General features: G+C 40.6%; 1 protein-coding gene across 5 annotated transcripts in view; it reads left to right on the top strand.

The window, feature by feature from the left end:
* AFF1 (AF4/FMR2 family member 1) overlaps positions 1-19,067 on the top strand; it is a 205,807-nt gene that overhangs the window by 70,361 nt on the left and 116,379 nt on the right. The window contains exon 1 of one of the 5 annotated variants that reach the window (XM_004756130.3): positions 2,516-6,468. The exons of the other annotated variants lie outside the window; for them this stretch is intronic. Coding sequence (XP_004756187.2) covers positions 6,449-6,468 — 20 coding nt within the window. The 5' untranslated portion in view covers positions 2,516-6,448. Of the gene's footprint in view, positions 1-2,515; positions 6,469-19,067 lie in introns of those variants that run through there. 5 annotated transcript variants of the gene reach the window in all.

Raw genomic sequence — 19,067 nt, 5'->3', positions numbered from 1 at the left:
TTTAAGAGAAAAAAATGTCCTTAAATCTGGAAGAGCAAACATGAGAGAACAGTGTTTCAAAGGATAGTCATAAAAACTATAATCATCTTCCTCAATTCATTTACTTCCTTGTTACTAAATCTTGTTCTGTTTGCAACTTTTCCATTAGTTTTGGAAATTCTTATCCAGTTTAGTTTTGTGATTTAAGGATATCAGAAACCCGTATTTGTCAAAAGTCCTTTTCATGAGTTTCCTTGATGAAACATGTTTTGCAATAGCATCAGAACAATAATTGTAAATGACAAAAGATTCAGAGATGGGCTGGTTAAAGATCGGATGAGTTCATCATTATGCAGTTGATAAGAAGATCCAGTTCTTTCTGTGACATATGGCATTTCAATAAGTAGAATGTCAAGTGATGGCCTCAGGATGTATTAAAATTTTAAAAATTTTCATATAATTTCTAGGGCAGAGGGGTGCCTGGGTGGCTCAGTCAATTTAGCATCTGCCTTCTGCTCAGGTCATGATCTCAGGGTCCTGGGATTGAGTCCTGTATTGGGCTCCCTGCTCAGAGGGGAACCTGCTTCTCCTCCCTCTGACCCTCCCCCTCCTCATACTCTCTCTTTCTCTCACTCTCTCACTCAAATAAATAAAATAAAAAAAATTCTAGGACAGTTACAGCATTTGCCCATGAAGTATAACCTAAGAAGGTTTATCATCATTTGACAGTGCTTCCTGTGTAATTTTTTTTTTTAAAGATTTTATTTATTTATTGACAGAGAGAGATCACAAGTAGGCAGAGAGGCAGGCAGAGAGAGGAGGAAGCAGGCTCTCCTTCCCGTGTAATTTAACATACTAAATAAACAAGCCTGATTAGTCAAAAAGACTTCATTTAGAATTTGAATTTTAGGGAGGTGTTGTTGAAAACCTCAGGTCTTATTATTTTTTTAATTAATCATTTTTTTTTAAACCTCAGGTTTTAAAGAAACATGCCTAGATAGAATTACAAATCAATATAAAATATAACATATAATTATTTATTTAACCCAAGTGGCAATAAGAGATTCTATAGGTTACATAGTCGTTAGCAAAAACTTAGCCTCTTTAATAATGAGAAGTTTTAATCTTCTTAATCAAAGACCTGATAAAGACAAAACATGGAAACTGTTTTTTGGGGCAGATTAAAAACAAACAAACAAACAAACTTTGTTTACAATCTCTTATCAAGAGTAGACCAATAATCTAAGAAAACTTTGTCATTTTTACAGAAAGAAAAAAAAAATTCCAGTCTTATCAGTGTCCTTTTAAAATTCATTCATTCCAATCCTAGTCACTCCTGAACACACACAAAACTGTTCTCCAAAGATTCCCCTTCACAAACCTTCCACAAGGGTTTGTTTTTTACATTCAGATTTTATCCTAAGTTTTCTCTCTCCAACCAGTCTCGTTTTGGGACAAAACTCCTTTCTTTTTCCGCAACAAAATTGTACTCCCATTCTCCTAACCTTTCTTATCAGAAGCCCATCTTACTTTCCCTAGAGTTGCTCTCCTTATCACATCTAGCAGTCTTAATTACATCCAGTAAAAACTTTAACAACCGACTGTGAACTGTTACAACCAGAATTCTTAGGTTGACAAATTTATAAATATATTTCATAATTTTTAGGAATATGTTTTTTCATAGTATGACTTTCATAGTATGAAGCATAAAATATGTTTATTAGTAGACCCAACTATCTTCAGTTTCTTTGTAATAAGAGGCCAAAAGCAGATAAACCTGTGTTTAGTAAGTAATGTTTCAGTATTTTATCTTACTTGGAAAAGACTTACATATACAGTGAACTCAAACCAATTTGTTATTTAAATAGTGAAATTTCAAAGTATTAGTTTACCAAAGATTTTGAAAGCTGTTTAAAACTTTACTCTTAGGTGGCTCAGTTGATTTCAGTGTCTGACTGTTGATTTTGGCCCAGGTCATGATCTTGTCTGCCTCTGGGCTCCGTGGGAAGTCTGCTTGGGATTCTCTTGGTTTCCCTCTGCAACCCCCTCCCCCACCCCACCTTGAGTATGCTCCTGCTCTCTTTCTCAAATAAATCTTAAAAAAAAAAAAAAATTACCTATAAACTTTTTTAAAAATCAACTTGCTTTTTAACAATTACCCAGGAAAACTTCATGAGAGAGACTAAATTAGCCATCACTTTGGGTCATCTTTTTGCTGACCAATTGCAATAGAGATAACATGAACTTACTTGACCTTACAAACCTTGGTAGAATGAGTTTTGTATTTAATTCTGATAACTCCAAAGACATGTCTTTTTTTTTTTTTTTAAGATTTTATTTATTTGTCAGAGAGAGAGAGGGAGTGAGAGTGAGCACAGGCAGACAGAGTGGCAGGCAGAGACAGAGGGAGAAGCAGGCTCCCTGCTGAGCAAGGAGCCCGATGTGGGACTTGATCCCAGGACGCTGAGCTGAAGGCAGCGGCTTAACCCACTGAGCCACCCAGGCGCCCCAAGACATGTCTTTTTTAATTAACAACTTTGAATTTGCTTTAATACCAGGTATTCTGCACCTGTGTCCTCTAAAAAGTCCATCAGTTTTTTCCCCACTGTCAGTTTTACCTGGGGCTCCTGGGGGGAAATCTGAAGTAGGTGGGTTGAGTCTAGGGGAGCTCCTGGACTCCTTCATGCTGATTTGGGAGGTACTTTAGTTTGCACCTCGTATAGAGGGGGCCAATAGTTTGGGGTGCTTTTTGCTCCTTGATGGTGAAGGTAGGGGAAGCAGGAGCCCATGGCACCGGAAGCACCAAGGATAATGAAGGAGCCAGCTGTGCCAGCCAAACCGGTGGTGGTACGGAAACAGGAGGGTGGAGGAGGTGGTGGCAGAGGTGGCAGGGGTGCCCCCAGCAAGGGTGGAGGTAGACTCAAAGTTTGGACTAACATTCCTTTATCTCCATCTCCTGTCTTCCCTCCTGCAAAACAGGCTTTTTCTCTGGTTGCTTTTTAGCCCTCTGCCGCATTTATTCAAAGTATGTCCTAATGGACTTTCTTTGGAAAAAGAAGTATCTCCCATCTTCCTAGGCAAAAGTTCAGAAAGAACACAGTAGAAACCCTAAATGAAGCTAAGAGTACCTCTGTTAGCATTCATTCTTCCTCAAAAGTTGGAGCTTCACTAACTGAACCAAACAGCTTCTCCACAAGCTAGAGCCAAATCCAAACGCCCTGTTTGGTGGTAACTGAATGGGAGGAAGAACTCTAAGAGAGTCATTCAGGAGCATCTTTCCTCTGACCTTAACATACATAGGCCAGGCGGTGTTACAGTAAAATACTATCTTCTTTGTAGTCATAGGGTCATAGCTAAAAACAGACTAGTCAGCCAATATTCTCCTTAGGGGGCGGTGAGGGGATATGGAAACAGTACCTCCTGTTCTTACACACACTTCAAGAGAGCTTGCAAACACATATCCTGACTTCTCTACTTGCCACTCGTCCCTTCTCTCCTTTTAACAGTACCTCTAATGACAAATTCTATAAATTCCTTGTTGCAAATCATATGAATGAACCACGCAAGCCCAAAATGGTTTCAAGGAGCTCGGACAGCAGGGAACTAGAGAAGGACGGTGCCCAGCGTGCATTTCTTAGGAACCAAGTCTTTTAGGCCCACTTACTCCTCAGTTCATTTCTCTGCTTCACCAAATGTGGCAAAGGCAGTTTGTGCCTATTTGGGGCTAGGAAAAAGGAGTGTCCCCCAAAACAAGTTTTGGCAGCTCTAAGGGACTATTCTCTTCACTCTCCAGCTGCCTGAGGTCAACTAATCACTAGTGGTTGTCTCCAACCTGTCCTAGTCCCTGATTTGGGAAATGAACAGACGAGCTCTGATGCCCTGCAACCAGCTTCTCTGAGATCCAGGAATCCTAAGAGGGCTGGACAAAATGGAAGCACAGCTCCTGGCCTGACTCAGCAGAAAATTTGTTAACTGGAGCCCAAGGGTGCAGGAACATCTGGCTAGGGGGGTGGGAGGTGGTGACAAACAAACCAGGTTCTGCCATTCACCGCTAACAAAATCTAAAGGCTGAGAGACCAGGGGTGGTGAAACAAGAAAGGAATTTATTTCAGTGAAGCCAGTACCAGGAATACCATGGGCTAATGGCCTAAGAACTGTCTCCAAGGTGCTGAGAATATGTCTAAGTTTATATAGGGAAATCACAACAAAGATTGGTGGGTACTCTGCAGCAGAGCAGCAAAAGGTCAGGTTGATTATTGTCTTGGCGTCAGTCACGCAGTGTCTTGCTGGTGTGAGGGCAGCCCTTATTGCTAGAGGGGGTAGTTTCGGTTCCCATCACTGGATGTTTTGCCCACTGGGTCCCTTGGCGTGAGTTAACAGGTAAAGCTGGAGGGGGGAAAAAACAAGAACAGATTTGAAGGCAAAATGAAGTCAGGACTATGTCCTCCTCCTATCTCATTGGAAAAGTCTTTTAATTATTAAGACACTATCAAGCTCACAGTGGCAGATGTAAAGTTTTCCGAAATGCTTGAAAGCTCCAATTTTATCACTGGCAATAAATACTGTCAGTTGTCTTCCTTGAGGAAACAGACTCACTTTGTTCATTTTTGAGAAAATGACTGCTGAAAACCCAAGTCGGAGAAAGCACAGTTCATCAGTTGTTCTTGCGCTTAAAAATGGTAGTCCCTGACAAAACAGCTGGTTTAGCTCGCAACTCAATTACACAAGTGCTTTCCTTTCCTTCACTCTGCAGGAGCAGAGCTGTTTGTATGTACTTCTCATTTTCTCGCAGAGAACATCAAAAAGACCTCTACTTGAGGCCTTGTTGAGATATAACGAAAGTCGTCCTTCCTGCTGCTTGCTTTATTAAGGACATTCGGAAAGGCTCCTTGTTTTAACTGCTAGTGTATGGTGGTGAAGAATGCCCTGATATTAGTGCCGTTTGCAGCCTCTGCCTTGGTTGGTGCTAATGGTGCAATTGCTTTTGCACCATTACTGCAAATGTCAGCACAGTGAAAAAGACAGGCCATGTCTTTGTGTTACTCTAAAAATAGTTCTGACCTCTGAGAGGTTCTTGGGCACTCCCCGGAGTCCACTAATCACACTTCCAGAACCACACATAAAGATGCACTGGGTCTTCCTCCCAGCATTGTATGTTTTCTCGCCAGAGGTCAACATGCCGGTATTCGATGGCTTGTTATTAATACAGTCTGGAGTACCTCTTTGTGAGGTGGGCAACACTGGAGCGGCTCCAGGGGGAACTGAGGAGTCTCCGGGGCAGGCATTCATTTAAGTTTCCAGTTCCTACAGTGTGCTGCTGGAGCCCGCAAGATAGGGTAGCCCAGCCGCCCTCCGTCTCTGCCCACCTAAGGTTTGCCCTGCTTACCTTCAGGCACTGCTCAATGCCTTCCCTGGTCCTCTTAGTAGGACCCGTTTGGGTTTGTACTTCTTGAAGAGTGTTCACTACATTGATGGTTTGCATCCTCGGTGGTTGTTTTTAAAATGCCAACCCCAAAATGAGTTACTGTTTACTTGGTAATCTGTATGTTGTCCCAAGAAAGGGAAGGGCGTCTTGTAAATGTTTTCTCAATGTAATGAAATCAAAACCGAAAGCGAGCAAAGTAAAACAAGGGTGCGTTAGTCGCGCATTTCCTGACTGCACGCCTTGGAATGATCAAAAGGACCGAACGTGGTTTACTGCTGCTGTGGTTGTGTGTCTCGCTCACTGCAGCCTCTTGGGGCCCAATATTCAACAAATACTCAGATCGGAGCTGGAGTTCTGAGCGGCCGGGTACTGTGTGTTCCCGCGGTGTGTTTGTACATTGTTAAAACCTGGCAAGAGAGCACTAGCCAGGAGCCTGCAGGCGGGGCTCGACCGCGAGCGAGCGGGCGCGCGGGGTGCGTCGGCGTCCGGGCTCGCTGCCCCCGCCCGGCGCAGCCTCCGGCTCGGGCCGGCGGAGCGCCGTGCCCATTTAAGGAGGCGGACCGTACCACCAGAACTTTCTTGGCAGGGGGTATTCGGGCGAACTCGGGCAACTTTCAGGGAGCCGACGGACGATCTCGCTTCTCTTCCGACGCCGGCCCGAGCTCTGGTGCCGCTGGCTGGGAGCTGCGCGCTGGTGGGCTGTGGCCTTGGGCTTCTCGGGTTTCCCTTCTGCGAAATCGCCCCGAGGGATCTCACTGGCTCTGCACTCGGTCGCGACGTTCCCCGAGCTGGTCCAAAGTGTAGTTCGCCTGCAGAGGCCCCAGTGCCCGGATGTCCATCAGGCTTAGTGCGAGCCAATACGGCCGGAGCCCGAGGCTGCGCTGAGGACGCCCGGGCTCGGGAGCAGGTAGTCCCGTAACGCCGGGGAGTCGCGCTGGGGAGAGCGTCCCCGCCCGGCCCCAGCAAATGGTGAGCGCGGCGCTGGCAGAAGGGCCGCGGGTGGAAGGCTCCGATGGACAGAAGTCCTTGAGCTCTGTAAACTGAATGATGGCAGCCCAGTCAAGGTAAGCCGGGCGCCGAGAGAAACTTTTTAAATGTGTTGGTGGCTAGGGGAATTGAAGGTTGCGGGCAGGGGTGGGGGAGGGAGGGTTGGGGTGCTGCGAAGAAGACCGGCAGGAAGCAGCTTTGTCATTGCTTTCTCATCATTCCCGATGCTGTGGTTCATTACTTAACGTCAGATTAAAAAAAGAAAAAAAAAAAAGCTCGGGGTCGGGGGACAAACAGTTGGGAGAGCATACTGGACAATTCCTGCAGAGTAGAGGAGAGGGGTTGAGTTAAAGTAAGAAGTTAAATTTCTTCGTCTTTCAAAATAATTGTTATTTTTTGAGTAATTAAGTTGTTTTCACTTGTTTGCCTTTGCCCAAATTTTCATTTAGTTTCTTTGTGCATCTCCCTTTAGGTCTCTTGATTTGAGTGTGGCGGGGCGGGGGGGGGGGCGGTTAGTATTTTGGTCGGAATTTTGGAAGCACTTAATGTAAAAACACCTCGCCTTGGAGAAGGTGGTTGAGAATTTGGCTGGTGAGTGATCGAAAATTTTATTGCTAAAATGTATTCCACATCAAACGGCACAGCTTGCGAGAATCTGCTGAGTAGGCAAAGACTGGGAATGTACTGGGGCTGGTGAGGGGAGAGCATAATGAACTACAGTTGCTGTCAGAGGAACGCTCTTCTTAAGAACCCCAGGCTCTGACTTTCCATGTTTGGTTCCTTTTTTTTGTGATGAGTGTTAAGGAGTGATGACAAGGCATTAGTGATCATTACACGAGCCAGACTGTTGTGTGTGAACTCATTTTAGTTGTGACAGCAGCTGGTGCTAAGGGAAACTTAGGAGTTACATTTAAGTCCTTTTTTAACTTTTAGTTTTACTAAAAAGCAGTTTGGTGTCACCTGTTTAAAGTAATAGAGGTCTTCCAGTTGATATTTGATGTAGTACAGTGATTTGGGGATGTCTAGAGGGCGAAATATGTTTCAGGTCTGAAAACCCAGGTGTACCAGTGAAAGAAATAGATGCTTGAACATGAAGTTTGGACCACATAAAATTCGAGATTTTTTTCCTAAGAGAACTTTCCAGGAGGAGAAGCAGCTACTCTGTATAGTGCGGTATCTGCTTTGGATGTTTAATCCTCTCAGTACCGTGGTTTATCCCCTGCCCCCACGTTCTCAGTTATTCTAAGAAAGGGGTTCTTGGGACCAAGTAGTGGGAAAATTTAGGTGAGAAGCAAGAGTTGCATCTTTGTTTTGCTAACCTCTAATGAAATTTAACTGCTAAGGGGGTCTGTGGAATAAAGCCTCCGATTAAAATACCCGAGTCTAAGAAATTAAGTAAATACCACCCAACGGAACTCAGTAAATAACATAGAGAGCTGGGATCGGTACTCAGGTGCAAGTGATTTCAATGCCTCAGCTCTTTAAGAGTAAAATGAGGTAATAGCTAATTGGACACTGCATGTAGTGTGCCAGGCACAGCTGCTTTAATTGGATTATGTCTTTGATCTTTCTTAGTCACTTAAATAGGTAAGTCCTTTTATTTTTTCTCATTTATAGTTAAAGAAACTGAGGCCCAGCCAGCCCTTTTCTCGCCTGAGGACACATAGGTAGAACAGTGCCTGACTGGAGCTGCTCTGTAGCATTTCCTTACTTCCAGACCTTCCCCTTTAATCCTGAGGTGAGCTGTGAAAAGGAAGTTTCAGAGCCTCAATATAAGTGTACAAAAAGCAATTTCTGCTGAAAGTGCTTTGCTACAAAAAGGAAAAATCTGAATTATCAGTATGGTAGTTGATCTTGTTAGTAATTGGATTAGGAGGGCTGTGTATATTCTGCTCTAATACCTGGCCTTCAGACAGGCCCTTGAACTAGGAACAAAGCCACTGAGGCCATGATATGATGGCTGTTGTTTTCTTAGCCTGCATAATGGGAGTATATCTCACAAGTTGTAAGTATTCATTTTCTACAGTTAGATCTGGAATGTGGTCCGTGCTCATCTAGATGTTGTGTTTGTCTGTCTTTTTAAAGAGTTATTTGTGGGGTGGGGTGGGGGGGACAGAGGAAAAAGCAGGCTCTCCACTGAGCAGGGATAGGCCTGGTCCTATGACTTTGGGATCATGACCTGAGCTGAAGGCTGATGCTTTACTGACTGAGCCACCCAGGCACCTCTAGACATTGTGTTTTGTGGGACAGTAGGTAATCTTTGAGATTCTCTAAAGATTCTCTTTTAGATTCTCTGAAGAGAAGATGGCACATATTTTTGGATTTCAAGGAAACCTCAAGCTGGGTGGAATTGTTGAGAGCAGTGCTAAGAGAAACAAAACCATCACCTCTGATTTATAATCTAGGGTTGTAAAATCGTGCCCAAGTGTTACCCATAGTATCTGTTTGCTCTTGGAACAATTAGTTTGGATTGTTGGACTCATTGGCCCTTAAGATTCATAGCTCAGTTTGTTCTAAACACAGTCATTTCATGGTGTACTATTTAAAATAGTTTGACTTTTTTTTTTCCTTAGTAGAACAGATAGATGAGAGCTTGGATGAAAATGAATTTTCTGGCCCTGACAGTGAATACATGAGATGGCCATGGCATTTTTCTGTCATGGTTTGGCATTGCTGTGAGGTAATATTCTTCATTTGATACTTATGGTTGGTATATCACTAATTTTTCATGTGAATAGTCTAGGCAGTGTTTTTTGTCTTCTGTTGTCAGCTTCTTAAGATGTTGTCTCAAATTTTTACTATCTCGAGCATAAGCTAGAAGTATTTTGAGTGAGGAAGGGACTACCTAAGTATTTCTTAGATGAACCTTTATAAATTGAAGTTGACCAGTCCCCTCCCTCATTTTAAACCTAAAAATAAAGGGGGGGGGGAGCCCAAAAGTAGGAACTTGATTATTTTGTTTTGCTTTGTGGTTCATTGTTTTCTCCCAGAAGTGGGGAGGCATCTCTTGAATGAGAGGTCACTTCCCTACATTTAAAAAAATTAGATTTTGGGTCAGTATTTTGAAAACATTTAATATTTGGTTTGAATATTGGAGTTGCAGAGAAAGGCAGCCATAGAAATGCAGTATCAGTTAAAGCAAGACATATGCTATGCCTCAGCTCTCAGGTTGGAATCTGTAAATACAACAGATACATTGACTACTTTCTGTTGGGAATTGTAACAGACTTGCTTTCTTTAATGTGAAATAGATCATCATGGCCTTAGTGTCCAAATTCTGATCTCAGGCACGGAATGTTTTATAGAGTATACAGCCTGGCATGTCCTCTTTTGAGAATGGCAAGCCTATGGAATCTTAGTAGTTTGAAGATTTATACTTTTCTGTGAGTATTAGCTTGCTTTAGATTGAGGAGTGTGTTGATGGATAAAACAGAAAGAAGGGCTTTGTCTGGTTCCTCATCTCTGCCAACCACCTCTTTGAAGCAATCTTTGAGTTCTAGAAAGGAATATATACATACCTTCACCTACAGCCAGGAATTAACCAGTTTTAAAACACACCTTGTGCTCCTGGGGAAGCCCTGTGCTCCCTGCACCCAAGAGGGAGGGGAGGGGCGAGTTGAAATTCTGTAGGAGAGTAGCATCTGGTGGCTGAGCACATCTTGCAAGAAAGCACTTTCAGACAAATTGCAAAAGGAAATTAGGTTTAGTCAGTTCTTCCACAGTGTTTTTGTTTGAATTTGACTGAAGTTAATGAAGTTTAAAAAATAATAATAATAAAGCAGAATCAGATTGTTCCCAAGATTATTATGAAGCCGGTTTTTGGTGGATCTCTGACTGGTGAGGGAAATTTTTCCATTGCAAAAAGCATTGCTCTTAAACTGGTGTAGAACCAGTTTTGCTCTGTCCTCTGCCCTCCTGATTTGTGAACTGCTGATTACCCTGGAAGAAAATTCATGAAAGCAAAGAAGCTCTGATGGAGTATGAGCAAATATCAAAGAAGAATGCTCTGGTATTTTGGAAAGTGCGGTTCAAGGAAGTGATTTCAAGAGGGAAATAATTTATGCAGTATTTTGACCCAGTGAATGTCTTCATTTTTTCCCTTATGACGCCATTGTAAACAGTGTCCTTGACAGAAGAGAAACACAGACAGGTCTCTTAAGTGATTTCCTTCTAGTTCATCCTGAGAAGCCAGCTGAGCTTCCTGACTCACAGGCGACAGCTTCTTCCAAGATAAAGAAAGAGAATGGAATCATTTTTTTCAGTCAGCTGGTTTATGGGGATGTTCTTTGGCAACATTAACGCACGTGATCTTTTAAGAGATTTAGGGGATTCTGTGAAAAGGTATTCAATAGCTGCTCTTATACGCTTCTGAAAATGGAATCTAGTGAATGCTGCATTTAAGCAATTTAAATTTCATGTATTCTCAGTAATGAAAAATGCTGTCTTAATCATGTACAAAAGGGAAATCTCATTTTGGTACTGTCAGTTGGTTTAAACATCCAAATCTATGTATTACCCAGTAGCTGTAGAGTGGAGGAATTACAAAGCCAATTATTTTCATTACTGCTTTGAGGTATAACATACAATTTGATTGCTTCTAAATATATAAACTCAGTTTTCTATTAGGGAATTTCTCTATTTCGTTTGTTTTCCAAGATTGGCAAATAAACTTAATTCCAGAATCTGTCTTTTAAAAGAGAAAGTCCTGTACATGAGTTGTAATGAGAACCACAACGAGTAGTGTATTCTGATTTTCCCCTCCGTACTAGTTGGAAATTCAGTCTGCATTTTTAGGACAAAGTTTCTTGGCTCAGAAGTACAAACATAACAAGCTTGAATATCATAATCTCTGTTGTGGTTCAGTTACATTTTGTTGGCATAGGGTGTGTACATAACTTTACAGCAGCTTAAATGATTACCTTTTTTACATAAGTGAAAACAATTGGGAGAGATAAAGTTGTAGTATTTTAGTTCTGCTTCAGATTGTTGTTAATTTTATTATGAGTATACATGTATTCATTTGCTTGAATAATAAAACAGAATGCACAATAATACCTTTCTCAAATACAAATGTATCAGGTGGTGCTTAGCTTTAGGCCTCAAGGGGAAAAATAAGATCTCTTGGTGTTAATGCCCCGGAGACCCTAAAGTAAAAATTAACTTCAAAACAATCTCAAGTGTGGACTTTTTGGGTTTTGGCAATGATCAGTGTTGAGAATCTTTCCTCTGTGCAAACTTTTCCCTTTTCCAAGCTATCCCCAGTGAGTTAAAGCTTAACCCAACAGCCACAAAGCCAGTGGACTTAATATCCTGCAAGTCTTGTTCTCTGGTGAACGTGTTTCCTTGTTATGGTTTATTGGCTTTGTTTTTAATTTAACCTGATTGAACGACCAGATTCTTAAGGCTATTACTCAAGCAGGAATTTGATGTCAAGTTAATAGAGTAAGAGGAATCCCAGTAGTGACATCTTGTCAAAAAGAACGGAAGCTAACTGAAGGAGGAAATATATATTGTCAGTTGACACCTAAATGGCCATTACTTTGGTATTAGGTATTATAAGGGCACCCTTCAAAGGGCATCCACAATTTGACCACACTCTAAAACTATTGTTGTTCCTCCATAATGGCTTATATGATAATGAATACTTGGAAACTTGTGGGCTGACATGATACGATCCTTTGGGTAGGCTAGAAGAGAGTTAAGGATGTAACTCTTGAGTCACTGTATTTTACCCCACATGATCTTGCCTTTCTTTTTGGTGTTGCTTACTGCTGGACTGGCAATTAGAGAAAAGAATATTTTAGATGCAGTGTAGTCCTATTAAGTTCAAGGTTCTCAAACTTGACTAGATACTAGAATCACCAGGAGTGCTTGCCAATGTGTTGATTCAACCCCCCCTCCACCATACTGATTGGATAGGTCTGGGTGGAGCTTGGGTGGAGACCTTCTCTGAGGCCAGAGGCTCACCCTACTACCCTTTGTGAAATGGAGTCTGTATGTGAGAGATATGTGTGTGAGAGATATGCAGTGCAGTTACATTTTGACTTAATATATCCTGATACATACACGTGGCCTCTTTCCCCCATTGAAACAGACAAGAGGTTGATAGGAAAGGTAGACTGTATTTCTGTAAATTAAACTAACTGCTGAAGTGTCCAGATGCACCTAAAATTTAAAAAATAAAAGAAGTAATGCCCAAGTTTGATTATGCAGCACTTTCCTAAGAATTGTTTCTTCCCAGGGCATGGATATTTAATTTGCCCTCTCCTGCTTGTTCTGGGCTGCCTCCCAAAACTACGAATGCATACTCTACCACACATACTCCAGTTTATCAGGTGGCAGATGTTTCTGTTCCCAGGGGAAAAGTTACAGCTGTGAATTGGTCAGTTATAACCAAACTATGAAACCGAAAGGTGGTAGTGGTGGTGGTGGTGTTTTTTGTTTTTTTGGTTTTTGTTGTTGTTGTTTGAACAAACATTGTCTGCATCTACTGTTGTTGAACAAATAACGTTCAACAAAAATTTTAAATGGGATTCCTACTGGGAAGTAAGTGTTCAAATTATAGCAGATATTAGTTCATGGAGCAAAATTCAGGAAACACTTTCTGGTATGTAGGTGTTGAAACTTTTCAGTTCTTGGAACTTTTCTTCAGGAAATGGCCCTGTCAAAAAGGGAGCAGTTGATAAAATATGTAGCATAATTCACAAACGGTGTTCTGCAGTGGAATTAAATTTTGATTTGGTGCATGTAGTATATGTGGTTATGATAGAGCCTGGTCTCTCACCTGACATTCATCCTGGATAATGTGCCATCTGGATGACTTGTTAAATTGCTCCCCTTTTTCTTGTTGCCTTAAAAATGCAGGTGTACCTGATTTACTATGGATGTAAATTTTTTTTTTTTTTAAAGATTTTATTTATTTATTTGACAGACAGAGATCACAAGTAGGCAGAGAGGGAAGCAGGCTCCCCGCTGAGCAGAGAGCCCGATGCGGGACTCGATCCCAGGACCCTGGGATCATGACCTGAGCCGAAGGCAGCGGCTTAACCCACTGAGCCACCCAGGCGCCCTGGATGTAAATTTTTAGAAAGTGGTATAAAACTAACCAGTTCCCTTTGTTTTGTGTAAAGGAATGAAACCCATTTCCTGGTTTTGCAGAAATTACTTATTTTTTCTCCTGATTGATAAATTAATATTTTAACATAGACATTTCTTTTTTTTTTTAATTTATTTTTTTTTAAGTTTTTTTTTTTTTTTTTGAAGAGTTTATTTATTTATTTGACAGACAGAGATCACAAGTAGGCAGAGAGGCAGGCAGAGAGAGAGGAGGAAGCAGGCTCCCCGCTGAGCAGAGAGCCTGATGCGAGGCTCAATCCCAGGGTCCTGGGATCATGACCTGAGCCGAAGGCAGAGGCTTAATCCACTGAGCCACCCAGGCACCCAACATAGACATTTCTAAGTAAGATGGCCTATCTAGTAAGTTGATAGTGTTAGCTGTCTCGATATGTCCATGATATTATGATTTTTGTGTGTGTGTTTTTAAAGGAAAACAGAACCTTTTGAGTTAATATGTTGAATTTTAAATACTTTAAAAAATTTGTTAAAAGGGATATTTATTGGTACAAAATCCCGGGCAGGAACACATAACTAACTGTCATTTTTTTCCCAAGTAGTGTTGATCTGTAATTACACTTCTAAGAATTGGGGTTTTCTGTTATTTTGCAGTTGGTGTAGCTCTCTTTACCCCTCACTTCTCTTTTAGAGTTAAACCATACTTGTACTGCAGGAAAGAAATTAGGCAGGCACATTTAGGGACATAAGCATTGTAAAAAGATATAGTGGAACCCAGTATGTTACATTTGTTTCCAAAATGAAATGAAATGAAAATTTTGAGCTGAAAATGTTGGAAAGAATAAAGAGATGAATGTTGTCTGCTTGTTGTGTCACTTGGTTTTAGTAAAATTCAGAATACTGATTAAACAGTTTGTTTTTAAGTAGGAACTGTGCCCAGAAGACAAGAAAACCCCTAACCAGATTGGAAGTTAATAAAAGATTTGAGTTTGATAATTTTTATCATTTTGCCGATGGTTGAGAGCTACCTTATTCTTATAAGCAGCTTCATATTTTTCTTATTTTAAGTCATGTTTTTCTAAGGATAAAGTGAAAATCGTTAGATTTACATAATGTGGACTTTAATTCATAGGCTTTGTAAAGATCATGACAGTTCTCATGATAATCCTAGAAGAAAACTTGGTTTCTTCCTGAGGTCACCCATATTCTGGTGGTACCTCCAAGGTGTTGGTGTTACCTATTATTTTAAAGAGTGGAGTAGAAACTTTACTCCTACTTGGTCTTTTGGCAGCTTGGTAAATGACTTTTTTGGCAGAAGGGGGAGAGGAGTAACTTGCTTTAATCAGGATACATTCAGTGTCACCCAGATCTTTTTATCTCTTATGTTATTTCTCATTTTATGAATTATTTTCTTAACCCAAGTTTTTTTTTTTCCTTCCCTTTACAGCTTTGAAGTATATGTTACATATCATAAGAGTTGCCCATTTCAAGTGTACAATTTTATTGTTTTTACTAAGTGATAACAGCCACCACCATAAATCATTTTTAGGACAGCTTATCTCCACAATAAGGTCTCTTATGTCCATTTATAGGTAATCCGTGTTCCTTGCCTCATACAAAAATCTTTTTGTTTGTAAATGTGGCTTTCTGTGGGTACTTCACATACATGGAATCTTGTGGTTTCTTACATCTGGCTCTTTTCACTTCCATGATTTTTTTTGAGGTTCATCTATGGCATAGCATGTATCAATTCTCTCCTTATAATAACTGAATAGCAATCTGCTGCTTGAATATGATGGACTGGTTGTTTCTCTCTTGTGTGTGTGTTTGTATTCATGGGTTAGGGGTGGGGACTTATGAATAATGCTCCTATGAACATTTGCATGCAAGTGTTTATGTAGACGTACATTTTCCCTTTTTGCTTGGTTGAATTGTTGAGTCCTGGGATAGTTTTATCCCTTACTTTTGAAAAAAACCACTAAACTGTTTTCAGACTATATGTCCACCCTAGCGCATATCCAAATTGATCTAATTAAGTCAATTTTTTGCAAGTTATTTTGCTATCTTTAGAGGCAGCTGAACTGTGGAACTGGTGGTTCTGAGATCTGATCAGTTTCACATTTGATTATTAAAATGATATTTTAAATACTTGTGACTTAAAAACACAACAGCAGTTTTTTCATAGAAAATACTTTATAATATATATAAAATTGGTTGGGCTTTTTGACGAAGAAACTTGTATCCAGGAATACTTAAAGAAAATCAAATTAACATTTAAAGTATCATTGCATGTTTTTGTCAAAGTAGGAAGTGAATCTTCCAACACACAGCTCATAAACCCTGCAAATAGCTGTATATGTGTTTGTAAAATATTTATATTAAACTACATTTTGTAAATATATATAAATTTTACATATATACATTTTATAAACATATATATAAATCTCATTTCAGAACTGCAAAATAAACCTAGATATTGTCATTTAAATGCTTTTTTTTTTTAAATAAAAACATTGAGGAGAAAATTAGCTGTTCCCATTTACTGCAGTCTTGCATGCAGAGATAGGTTATCTGCATGGAGCTTCTGGAAATTATCTTTAAAATTTGGGTCCTGCTAGGGGAAGGTGGTGACCATATGCCCCCAGTCGGTGGTGTGTTTCAAACTTCAGGAAAAGATAGATCTATTTTATGAACAAAAATACTTAATGAAATGCTCTGAAATTGTCTTTAGAGGTGTGTGTGTTTGTGTGTGTGTGTGTGTGTGTGTGTGTGTGTGTGTGTGATAGTAGTGAAAGTGAATCATCTTTTCAGCACTCCCGCTGCTCTTCTGTAAAAGAGCTGTGAGGCCCTGGTTCAGTCTCCTACATCGCTGCCTTTCATGAGTCTGCCCAGTGTGCTTTCAGCTTTGGAGCCTCAGAACATTATAGCATGTCACCGGAATTCACTGCTTCTGGGGATTAATGTACCTACCCCCTTTAAAGATTGTTTCAGCATTAATAGCTTTATGGCTGTGACCAGTTCACAGTGCTTTTAATATTATCCATATTGTGCATTGATGAATGCCTCGCAGCTGACGGAGAGCTGGCCACATGTGTGCAGGGCTCTAAGCTCGTTCAGACCCATCTGTCTGCCTCCTCCCTGTGAAGAGACGCTCATAGCTGGTGGCAGGGTGGGGAGGTTGGGTGGAGGACAGAAAATTAAACTGGCCAGTGAAACAATCACAAACTGTTAAAGCACCATGACAAAAACAAATGGGATGTCGTGACAGAGAATAATGGAGTGTGGAACTTGATCTCACGTCAGCCTCAAGGACCTCTGTCTGACCAAGTTGACCTGAAGTGGAGGAAAAGCAGGTCATGATGTGGTGTTAGAAGTAATTGCCCTTTCAGAATATACATGGAAATAAGTAATGATAGTGGAAAGGTGGCATTTTTTTCAACAAGGCAAGTATGGTTTTAGGAAATACTGCCACGAGGCAGTTTCTTGAAATGAAAATGATTTTTGTGGATTAATTCTATCAAAACTCAGCCCTGTGTTTTGTTTTATTTTGTTTTTTTGATAAAGCCAAAATGAGTTCCATAACAAATTGTACTTTTAAAATAGAGACTATGTTTTCGAAGAGCTTGCCTTAATTGGTGCATAAATATAAACAAGTTAAACATGTGGAAAAGCAATGTGATAGTAGACTTAGTTTGGAAAGCCATCAAGTAAGGATTGGCGAAAGAATTAGAGAATTCCCAGCTCAGTGAGTCCAGTCATAAGGAAGTGCAGATGTAGACGGGAAGGAGGATATTTAGCCGCCTATTAAATACGAAGGTTAATTTACAAAGCGACCTTTTATGCGTGTGAAAGACTGCTATAGGAAGTGTGGTGAAAGATGGCCTCCCCCTCTGCCCAAAACAGGTCTTGAATTAATAAGTTATACGTGTTCCGGGGTTTAAGAAAAAGCCCAGGAACGAACTTCTCATTGAAGATTATTAACCGTGAAAACACAGTGGAAGGTGGAGTTCTTTTAGTCTCTCAGAAATAGGAAATAGATAATCTTCTACCTTGGGTATGTTAGGAAGTAGCAGCTGGTGTAAGTACTTCTTTCTCAAGGGATTCTGTGGCTTCTTGAAAAAATGTGATCACAAGGAACTACTATAGGAACTGAAAGTGCTTCCCGCCGCCTGCGTCACAGCTGTGTTTGGTTATACGAGTTACTTCAGGGATCCTGTGTTCATTATCACCTCATCTCTCCTGTACCTCTGCTTTGCAGTCATTTTCAACCAAACATATTTAGTTGTGGACCTCTTGTGGCATAATATATGATAATTTTATGAATGTATTGTGAACATAGAAAAAGAATGTGTGTTCTTTATCTTCAGGGTCCAGAGTTAAATGTGGGTTTGTGCATTAGACCTGTGTTACATAATTTCTATATTCTTTCTTTTATCCATTTTGTGGACTGAGAGATAAAATGAGTCTGATACGGTCAAGGAGCTTTTTTTTCTCCTAATCTTCTGAAGTTTTTGCTTTACGAATATTGACATGGTTCTTCTGTTGCATAGATATTCATAATTGTTATGTCTTCATTTTGACTTGCCTCCCTGCAAAGTCTTGATTCCTTAAGTCTTCTTCCAGAAGGTTTCTTTGAGTATTGGTGATATGTATATGTAATTTTAGAGATTTTATTTATTTATTTGACAGAGATCACAAGTAGGCAGAGAGGCAGGCAGAGAGAAAGAGGGAAGCAGGCTCCCTGCTGAGCAGAGAGCCTGATGCAAGGCTCGATCCCAGTGATCCCAGTGATCCCAGGACCCTGGGATCATGACCTGAGCTGAAGGCAGAGGCTTTAACCCACTGAGCCACCCAGGCGCCCCAAGTGATATATTTTTTTAAAAGCCATATCTTTATATCTTTTATCTGTGTGGATTTTATTTTGGTTTAAGGAGTGAGGGTTCTAGAGCCTTCTTCTCTCCTCTCCAGAGTAGCCATCCTGTTCTCTCTATTCAAGAGCCATTGTCAGACTCAATCACTGTACCTTTACAGTGTGTGTTGATAAGGGAGAGAGCCATACTTTACTTGTGCTTTTGGAGTTCTCATGGATATTTTTCAAGATCAACTTAGTGTCTGTAAAAAAAGAAAAGCTAGTGGCCTTTTAATGGGATGACTTCCTATACAAACCTCATCCTGTTTTTCAGAAGTATTAAAGTTCTAGACAGGATTACTCTGTTCTTTGCAAATTTTCATGGAGTGGAAAAGAGTAGGTTTGAGTGCCAGGGACTCCTGAATCACTAGGCAGACACGCTTGTTTATCTTGGGGACGTCTGGGAAATCTTGTTTGCCTCAGTTTCTCCAGGAGGAAGTGAAGATACCCATTTGCCTTTGTCCCTGAGGAATGCATTGTTAATCTCTCTGGAGTGGAGTAATGTTTCTATAGGTGACTAACATTGGACTTTAGGCAGAAGGAGGATTTTGTGGTCTCTGTTGCTGTAGAAAAGATCTGTTTTCTTTTCTTTTTTAAAACTTTCTCTCTTTTTTTAAGATTTTATTTTTCAGTAATCTCTGCACCCAGCGTGGGGCTCGAACTCACAATCCAAGATGAAGAGTTACATGCTCCACT

Source organism: Mustela putorius, unplaced genomic scaffold (assembly GCF_011764305.1).
Source record: "Mustela putorius furo isolate JIRA1106 unplaced genomic scaffold, ASM1176430v1.1 tig00000382_pilon_pilon_pilon, whole genome shotgun sequence".
In the NCBI taxonomy this organism is placed as follows: Eukaryota; Metazoa; Chordata; class Mammalia; order Carnivora; family Mustelidae; genus Mustela; species Mustela putorius.
Note: the sequence above shows the minus strand (reverse complement) of the source record. Positions and strands in the feature narration are given on the sequence as shown.